The sequence below is a fragment of the Anastrepha ludens genome, chromosome X (genome assembly GCF_028408465.1).
Source record: "Anastrepha ludens isolate Willacy chromosome X, idAnaLude1.1, whole genome shotgun sequence".
Classification (NCBI taxonomy): domain Eukaryota; kingdom Metazoa; phylum Arthropoda; class Insecta; order Diptera; family Tephritidae; genus Anastrepha; species Anastrepha ludens.
The window spans coordinates 58,704,731-58,715,539 of NC_071503.1; the positions used below are offsets into that span (position 1 = coordinate 58,704,731).

The following is a 10,809-nucleotide window of genomic DNA, read 5'->3' on the forward strand; positions in this document are numbered from 1 at the left end:
GTTGGAATCTCCTTTTCACGGATGGCACCAAGCAAGTCAATGGCATCGCATTTGCTGTTACAAATGAAGCTGGGCAAACCCTTTCTCACGGACTACTACCGCAGGACGCCAATATCTTTGAAGCTGAATTACAGGGCATAATTTCAGCATTAAATCTTGTAAAGATTAGACAAAAGGTTTTAATATGCACTGATAGCCAATCAGTGTTCAATGCTGCAAGAAACATTCGAATGGATGTAGGCCCAATATATCACATGCAACAATTGTTAATTAAGAAAGCGTCAAACACAAAACTAATGTGGATACCTGGACATTCGGGCATACTCGGCAATCATCATGCTGACTATGCCGCAAATCTTGCCTTAAAATCGTGTTTGCACTTTTATAATCCATTTAGTACAACATCAATTAAAACCATATACTCCAGAGCTTTAAAGTCTCAGCTGGGTGCCAATTGGTATATCTACCAGCATGAATACAAAGAAGTAAATCCACACGGTTCCGCTACCATATTGCCAACTTCGACTACTACTTGGATGAACCGATGCTTTGTACGTTTAAGGCTAGGACATACTCTTTTAACACACCAATACCATTTAACAAAGAGTCCACCGCCAATGTGTAACTTTTGCAACGCGAACCGCTTAACCGTACGCCACATTCTCCTACATTGTCCATCTATCTCCGCCTTACGCACCACAACACTGGATAACGCAGATCCAATCAACATTCTCTCCATCTCTTCTGAAGCAAATATAATAAAAATGTCAAATTTTCTTAAAGCTATAAACATATTTCAACTTATTTAGTCTTATAATCTTCATTTAATTACATCTACTATCACTTGACTAGCCGATAGCCCTGGTAGCTAGAGCTTTTATCTTAGATTAATCTATAATTTTAATTATATTTTAATAAATAATAATAATAATAATAATAAATTAATTCTGTTAAGAACTATAGAGCAATTCGTATCTCAAAAAGAGGTTGTCTGTAAGGTCGGTCTACTGACGATAGTTTAACGTGACAACGTCATAAGAAAATACTGATGTAATGGTTGCAATGTTCAAAACAAAATTTTTGTATTTTATTTGTTTGATAGATATTTTGTATGGATATAGAGAAGGAGGTAAATGGAATCGCAATGGAATAGGTCAAGTTCCATTTACGTGAAAAAATACGAAACATTTATCAAATTCATGAAAGATATGTTCAATTTCGATTGTGCATCAGACGTTAATAAGTCAACAACACGAAGAGGCACCATCATCGATTTGACTTTTTCAAGAAACATTACACTCGAAACACTCCCTTTCATATTTCCTACATTTCCTCTCATCGTCCTATTCTCAACAGAGAAATGGTTCATTACCGAGCACAGAGGAAGAAGGCATATGCAAATACAAATATGTGAGTTTATATACATATGCGCATATACATACATATTTATGTATGCTTACTCAAGTAGGAGAGCGCCAGATGTCGAACGTTGCCGAACGCGGGGACCGATTGTGCTCTTTGTCGTTCGTTCCGCGTTCTCGTTTGCAGTTCAAGCAAAGTAAATTAGCTTACATATGCTTGCGTACAGAATAGATTCGTACATTTGATATGTCCATATGACTTGTATGCATCTTTACATATAAATTTGTTCTTTTGTTTGCGAAATTTTATATTATATATGCATGTTTATATGTATTGTCATAGAACATTTGTATATTACATATATATAATTGGCATGTACATATGTACATATATTAGTCTTTGAAAATTGCACCAAAATATATGTATGTATGCATGTTTATATACATATATTAGTATACAACATATCTTATAAGGTATGTGGTAAATATTACCATACGTTTTTGACGTGATAACGTCTTATAATTCGATTTAGCCGGCTGCACGCACGAAAAAATGTGTTGTTACCTTGCTCATTTGTCGTTACCTTGCTCATTAGTGTTACCTTGCTCATTAGTGTTACCTTGCTCATTTGTCGTTACCTTGCTCATTGCCGTTACCTTGAATGAACTGCAAGCGAAAGCGCGGAACGAACAAAGCAAACGAACGGCAACGTTCGACATCTTGCTCTCTCCTACTCAAGTGAGCCTATATATGTATGTATATGCGCATATGCACCTATATAAATTCACGTATTTGTATTTGCATATGCCTTCTTATTGATTATTATTAATTTGATTTACTTGAAGAATTTAAAATAAAACCAAGTTTGTTAATAATACCTGTTGTTTTAATGTTATTGACGTGATAACGTCTTATAATTCGATTTAACAGGCTGCACGCACGAAAAAATGTGTCGTTACCTTGCTCATTAGTGTTACCTTGCTCATATGTCGTTACCTTGCTCATTGCTGTTACCTTGAATGAACTGCAAGGGAAAGCGCGGAACGAACGACAAAGCAAACGAACGGCAACGTTCGACATCTTGCTCTCTCCTACTTAAGTGAGCGTATATGTGTATGTATATGCGCAAATGTACATATATAAATTCACGTATTTGTATTTGCATATGCCTTCTTATTGATTATTATTCATTTGATTTACTTGAAGAATTTAAAATAAAACCAAGTTTGTTAATAATACCTGTTGTTTTAATGTTATTATTATTAATTTTCTTTATTATATATGAAGGAAAAAATGTATGGTACAATAGTATTTACCACATACCTTATAAGATATGTTGTATACTAATATATGCATATAAACATGCATATACATATACAATTTCGCGCAATTTTCAAAAAGAATAAATCTATATGTAAAGATGCATACAAGTCATATAGACATATCAAATATACGAATCTATTCCGTATGCAAGCAAATGTAAGCTAATGTGCTTGAACTGCAAGCGAGAGCGCGGAACGAACGACAAAGAGCACAATCGGCCCCCGCGTTCGGCAACGTTCGACATCTGGCTCTGTCCTACTTGAGTGAGCATATATATGTATGTATATGTACAATACGTATATGCGCATTTGTATATAAATTCACATACTTGTATTTGCATATGCCTTCTTCCTGTGTGCATGGTAATGAACCATTTCTCTGTTGAGAATAGGACGATGATAGAAAAAGTAGGAAATGAAAGGGGGTGTTTCGAGTGTAATGTGTCTTGAAAAAGACAAATCGATGATGATGCCTCTTAGTGTTGTTGACTTATTAACGTCTGATGCACAATCGAAATTATTGATATTGATAAATGTTTCGCCTTTTTTCACGTTTGTGTAAATGTGACTTGACCTATTCCATTGCAATTCCGTTTACCTCCTCCTCTATATCCATACAAAATATCTATCAAACAAATAAAATTAAAATTTTGTTTTGAAAATTGCAACCATTCCATCAATATTTTCTTATGACGTTGTCACGTTAAACTATCGTCAGTAAACCGACTTTACAGACAACCTCTTTTTTAATTAAGTTAGTTTTGTTTAATAATGTAAATATTTCTGGTACATTTTTGGGCCGGTCTTAACCTCTTTATCGCAGAAGTTAAGAGATGTAACGCCTTTACATCTCCCCCCCAAGCCATTACGGAGGCTGGACCCTTTATCAATCCAGATTCTGGCAAAAATTAAAATACATATATAAATTACATTTGCTGTTGTTCACTTAATTGAAATTTTTGAATTATAACACTAGTTTTTAATAAATTAATGTAAATTAAATGCACAAGTTGGCAATTTGTGTAGGCTGCACGCAAAATATTTAATAATTAATAATAAAATAAAGTAACCAACCAAATAACTAAAAGAATATCTCTTGCGCGGTCGGTTGGCAAGCAAAAGTCGTCTCGCAAAACAAAAATTAAAAAAACAGACAAACAAATAATGTAATAAATTAATACAAGTATGTATTAATATATATATGTACATGTATAAGCATAAAAACAAGCGGTGCAATAAAATAAACTAGTGCAGTGACAGTAAGCCCCCAAAAAACGAAAACAATAAAAACAAAAAAAATTGTTTGAAATATTAATAAAATATTTATATATTATACATAAAATATATAAGAAATAAAATATTTATATAAGTAAAAAAAAAAAAATAATTTAAAACATATAGAAATTCGTTTACGAAGGGGAGTTGTACTTCACCTCACCGGTTCATCAATCATCACCACCATTATCCACCGTTATAGAGGACATCGTGGGAAATAAGAATGATCTGCAATTGCGTGGCCAGCCAAAGGAAAGTGGAAGCTGGAAACAAACCAATCTGTGGTAAAAAAGTATTGAGTGCGAAAAATTGAAGCAAGAAATTGGATTTGTGATTGACCAAACTTATTACAGTTCCTAATAATCGTCTCACAGGTTACAAGGGCTTCAATTATTGGCATCTTGTGTATCCACCTCTTATTATATGCAAATAAACCATACATATATACTTATATATATACATATCTATGTATACATACACATACTGCCTATGAAGTGAAGGATGCTATGGGACCCAAGGTAGAGGATTGTGTTTGTCGCGAGTACTATTTTTAGGTTTATTTTAGGGATTTCTACAAAAAATCAAACGAAATTGCAGTTTCTTAATCAGCTGCAATATTTGCAATACATTTAAAAAAAAACTTTTTTCGACAATACAAATTGTGTTTAAGCAAAGATTCAATTGTTCGCTGCTATTTTCGTTCTCGTTTTCGTTGGTTCTGGTCAAGTTGCAGCTATTATATACTTCAGTATTTATCGTTTTCGTTTTTGAGCTGACAAACTTCATGAGTGTCAGTCGGAAATCGACGAACAAGACATTGCCCGTGGAGAGTTAGAAAACTTAATTGAAACAAAGTCCATTATAAAGCAAAGTCCATAAAGCCTCATAAATACAATTTTAGAATCGGCAGTCCTGAAATTAGCAAAGTTGTTTTCCAATCATATAAACTCATCGAATAGTGAGAGTCTCTAAAAATTATTGCAGCTCGCCTTTTTGACCCTCTTGGTTTATTAGCCCCGCTAGTTACCGAAGCTAAAATCTCATTACAAGAGATTTAAATTCAAAAGCTGGCCTGGGATCAGTCGATTCCACTGCGGCTTGATACTAGCTGGCAAAAAAGCCAATTGTTGCAGCTTCCATCAGTTAGCATTCCTCGGTATCTTAATACAGAGTCGAGAGTAAGAGCGTATGGCTTCTGCGTGGTATACGTAGCCAATCCGCTAGTGATACGAAATGCACGCTGCTTAAATATCTACCGCGTTTAGAGCTCTCGGCAGCCCATGTTCTTGCCAAATTATGGTCAAGAATTTCACCAGTGTTGAGTCGACCAATAGAACAAATAATTTTCTGGACAGGCTCCGAAATAGTTCTGCATTGGATTAAAACGCATCCATCGCCGTTGCAAACTTTTGTCGCAAATAGAGTGTCCGAAATCCAAGAGTGGACCCAGAATGTGTCGTGGCGTCATGTGCCCACAAAATAAAATCTAATGGATCAAGGGTCTCGGGGTGGTAACGTGGACGAATGGGGTAATTCAATATGGTTTAGTGGTCTGCAGTTCCTCCTAGAAGATTCTGCTGCTTGACCAAAAAATGTCAAGTTCAATCTCTCCAGAACAAGCAGCACTCGAGGAAAAGAAGAACGCAATTACGTTAACCGCAATCAACGCCACAACAAATCCACTTATCGAAATAATTCAAAGTTTCTCATCTCACAGAAAAGTGCTTCGGATTTTCGCTTATATACTCAAATGGCCTCGAAAGCGAAAAGCAGAATTTGAAATAATACCCTCGGCAAAGGAATTACAATTGAGTTTCCTTAAAATTGTCGAAATAATTCCACATTTTGAATTTAGCGATTAAATTAACAAATTGTCGAAAAGGAACGCACTTCCCTCAAGCTCGCGTGAAATTAACTCCATTTCTGCGTGAACACTCGGAATCATCATTATTGTTTAAGCTGATTCGAGTTGGTGGCCGTCTATTAAACGCGCCAGTCCCCTATGATGCTATGGATTTGTTAGTTGAAATTAAAATCAACGGTTTACGTTATGGTGTAAAATATTTTAATATGATTCGGCTTTTGAATATACTGTTCTTACAATTGCGAATGATGTTGTCTCGTCGCCGGTTGAGAAGAGAAGAAGGTATTTAGAGAGTGCGTGCTAACAACTAATGTCAAATGACGAACTGTCATAAATTATTTGAGCAGCGGTGCTGCCACATACTCTCCCACCAGTGATTGCTTATGATCACGTCACAAAGTCACAGAACGATCGGGTTTTTTTGATACTCGACCTGAGTGTGTTACAACTTCCGTGGGTGCACTGTTAGAATTATTGTGTTCTTTGGAATTACAATTTACATTTGATGTCTTAATACTATTTTGTACAATTTTCTGTTTATTATCTTCTTTGTTGACATTAATTGCATCATCGTCTATTATTGCGGCTTTCAGTCGGTCCAGAGATACTGTCGACACTTTGCCATTTACCAGAACGTCGAAATGTTTTTCTTTATGTTTCACTACTTTAAATGGGCCATCATAGGGCTGCTTAAATGGTGGTCGCACAGAATCATCGCGAATGAATACATGCGAACAATTCAAAAGTTCTTTTTGCACGTGAAAATTGATATTTGAATGATTAGACGTGACAATGGGTTTTAATTGATTCATAGTGTTTTTAAGATTGTTGACAAAATCTGATGTGTAAACTAGGAGTTTGTCATCAAAGAAATCGCCTGGCAATTTTAGCATCGTAGCGTAAATTAACTCTGCCGGTGAAGTTTCAAGGTCAGCTTTGAACGTTGATCGAAGACTAAGAAGTATCAGATGTAATGAATCATAGAAACGCTTGTCTTTGTGACACATGGTCGCAGTTTTAAGGGTGCGATGGAAACGTTCAATCATGCCATTAGCTTGTGGATGATAAGCGGTAGTAAATGCTTGCATCCAAGAAGTCGATTTAACTCCTTGAACAAATTAGATTCGAACTGTCTACCTTGATCAGTGGTAATAAAACTGGGTGTCCCAAAATATTGGACCCAACCAAGAATAAGAGCCTCGGCTCCAGTTTCAGCCGTCATATTTTCGATGGGAATGGCCACGGGCCAAGGAGAAAAACGATCAGTACACGTCAAACAATAACGAAAATTGTTGTTGGTAGGGAGTGGTCCTATCAAATCGATGTTGATGTGTCCTAAAACGACCATCGGGAACATTGAGATTAACCAGTGCAGTTTTGTTGTGTTTATGAATTTTACTCTTTTGACAAGGTATACACCGCGCTGCCCACTTGGCGACATCAGATTTGACATTTGGCCATATGTAACGTTCAGTTACAAGTTTGATGGTAGCTATTTTACCGGGATGTGACAACCCGTGCACAAGGTTGAAAACTTGTCTACGGAGGTTCTCGACAACAAAAGGTGTAATAAGTTTTGTTGAAGTGTCACAATATAAGTGTAGTTGTGAATTGGGTAGAGAGATTTTGCTCAGAGCGAGAGAATGTTTGGATTTTCCATCAAGAATTAGTTGCAGTTCGTGATCATTAATTTGTGACTCTGCAAGAAGGTCGAAAGAAAATTTTTCACAACTGGCTACCTCAATTCTAGATAAGACATCTGCTACTATGTTGTCTTCGCCTGAACTGTGGCGTATGTCCGTGGTCATTTGACCAATAAAGTCCAATTGTTGTAATTGGCGTGGCGAAGCTTGTTCGGGTTTTTGAGAAAATGCGAAAATGAGTGGTTTGTGATCAGTGTACACAATGCATTCGCGTCCTTCGATCATAAATCGATGATGTTTAATTGCTTGAAAAATTGCAAGAAGTTCACGATCGTATGTACTGTAACGTTTCTGAGTGTGTGTCATTCGTTTAGAATAAAAACTAAGAGGTTGCAACTGATCGTTTGAAACTTGATGAAGAGCTGCTCCAATGGAAAAATTACTGGCATCGACTAGAAGTACTAATTTCGCGTTTGGAATAGGGTGTGCTAAAAATGCGACATTAGCGATATCAGATTTACACTGTTCGAAAGCGTCAGAGGTTTCATTGGTCCAAATAATTGGGGAAGTGTCTTTTTTCTTGTTGCCTTTTATAAGAGATTGAAGTTTGCCTTGAATAAATGCGGCATTTGGCAAAAATCGACGATAGAAATTCAAAAGCGCGATGAGTTCGAAGGCTTTTTCAGGTTTTTTCAACGTTTTGATAACTTCAACTTTGTCAGACAGTGGTATGCTTCCGCCTTTTTTGATTAAATGTCCCAAAAAATTTACTTCGCTTTTACCGAAGGTGCATTTTGCGAGATTGATTTTAATATTAAATTCGCGTAAACGTTCAAAAACTAAGCGTATATGATTTTTGTGCTCCTCGGTGTCTCTAGAGGCGATGCAAATATCGTCGATGTAGACTACTACGAAAGACAAATCATGGAATAAATCATTCATGAAACGTTGAAATGTTTGAGATGCGTTTCTCAAACCAAATGTCATTACATTGAATTCGAAGAGACCAAAAGGGGTAATAATTGCTGTTTTTTCTTTGTCTTCTTCGGCAATTGGAATTTGATTGTAAGCACTTACGAGATCAATCTTTGAGAAAATTTCCTTATTAGCACAAATGTGTGTCAAGTCTTGAATGTGAGGTAAAGGGTATCGATCAGGCGTGGTGATAGAATTGAGCATACGATAATCACCACAAAGACGCCACTGTCCTGTCTTTTTTTGAACCATATGCAAGGGGCTTGCCCAAGGACTTTTGCTTGGTTGACATATACCAGCTTTGATCATCAGTTCGAATTACTTTTTTGCCATTGCTAGCTTTTCTGGATTAAGACGCCGAGCACGGGAGAAGACTGGTTGTCCACGTGTAATAATCTGATGTTTGACTGAACTTTGTTTCAGATTATTACCTTTATTGAAAGTAGGGGGAAGTGTAAGATCTTTGAATTGTTGCAATAAATCGCTAAAAATCGAGTTCTCGTCAATAGTGTTGACTTTTTCATATTGAATTAATTGAGAATTGCGTTTGGTGCGTAACTTAGTTTTCGCATCGATTAATTGCTTGTTCTTGATGTCAACTAAGAGACCAAATTCATTGAGAAAATCTGAACCTACTATTGGCTTTGCTACATCGGCGATGAGAAATAACCATGTGAAATTACGTCGAAGTCCAAGGTCGACTGAAGAAGTAAAATAACCGAAAGTAGCTATGTCTGTGCCATTTGCGGCGAAAAGTTTATAGCTATCGGGAATTTTTAATTTATTGAAAAAATTTCGAGGTAAAATGGAGAAATCTGCTCCGGTGTCAACTAAATATTTGCAGCAATTTGAACAATCTGTGACAAATAAGCGGGGAGAATAATTCAGACCCACTTCGTCTACCGCAAATGACGAAGAGGAATTTAGTTTTTTGAATGCTCATCACATTTATCGTCGGAATTTTTGAATGCGCATGGCGGTTCACACTTGCGTGCCATGGCCCCAAAACGATAATGAAATCGACAATACGGTCTTTTATTACGAGATTTGGAACGTGAACGACTCGAATTGTGTGACTTCTGGGATTTATTTGGACTATTGTTTCTGCTCGCTCTAAATTTGCGAAAAGATTTGGCTAATTCATCGATACGAGCGTTCAATTGAAGGAGTGTGTTATCCGATTTGATCTCCGAAATTAGTTTTGGGGCAGTCAATTCGACAACTTTATCTGCTAAGGTAGCACAGGTGTTGAGATCGTCGTTTGAAATTGCCACGACGGCACGAACGTTTTCCGGAAAACGTTCAATCCAAAGGGACTTGATTGCTTCATCGGTGAGAGCATTTTTGGCTAAATCACGCATTTTGCGTAACAAATGTGACGGTTTGTCATCACCAAACTCGATTTCAGTGAGTAAAACTCTCAGTTTCCTTTGATCAGATTGAGTGTATTCCCTAATTAGACGGTTTTTAAGTGATTCATGTTTGTTTTCCGCGGGCGGACTACGAATCAAGTCATTCTGATGGTGATGTGGTGATACCATATTGATATAGTGTTACTAAAATCAGTAATTTTGTACGTACATACATATATATAAATCAGCCTTGTGATTTACAAAACACATATTTTCCTTATTCGTTTTGCAGTGCATATAAATATATCATTGTACGGTAAAAAGAAAAACAAAAAAAAAAAAAAAACAACAAAAAAAAACAAAAACAAAAAAAGAAGAGAAGCTGTCGTTATTGCTAACCATCGATAATCAATTTGTCCCGTTCGCGGTTTTTTTTTGTTTTTACACTATTTTGCCCAAAAGTGACAGCTGTTATCAAAAACACAGCTGGTAGAGGTGTTGCCAGGCTTCGGCCATGCCATTAAATCGCACTCCCCCTCACAGCTCGGACGCGAACCATTCATCAACCAAACAGCCAACAGATGGCGCTTCTCGTCAAGGGAATATTAACCCATATACAACCAATGAGGTTATGATTGTGACAAATGAAACTCAAAAGCAACGCTCCTCTTCTATGAGCTCAATAAATCCGAATGAAACGAATATTACAAATTCTACGTCAAATGATAAAAATTGGACCCTAGTCAAAAATCCAAAAAGGCCTTTAGGTAGCCCGCAAAATGTAAGCAAAGCAAAGCAACAAAAACTTAGCTATTGGCTAAGTAATGAAAACAAATTCGATGCTCTTTCAATGGATGATAACAACGAATTAAAAGCAGATAAAATACCTGAAAAGGAAAAACCTCTCAAACCTCCTCCAATCTTCGTAGACAGAGTCGAGAATATTCACCCATTATTAAACACGCTCAACGAATTTGAAAGTAATAACTACGAATTAAGAGTCATTGGGTCAAATC

General features: G+C 36.5%; 1 protein-coding gene across 1 annotated transcript; it reads right to left on the minus strand.

Moving 5' to 3' along the window:
• Positions 1-9,364: 9,364 nt before the first annotated feature.
• On the minus strand, positions 9,365-9,982 carry LOC128870103 (uncharacterized). Its single transcript, XM_054112706.1, has one exon. The coding sequence runs from the start codon at positions 9,980-9,982 to the stop codon at positions 9,365-9,367; it is 618 nt and encodes a 205-aa protein (XP_053968681.1).
• Positions 9,983-10,809: the final 827 nt, after the last annotated feature.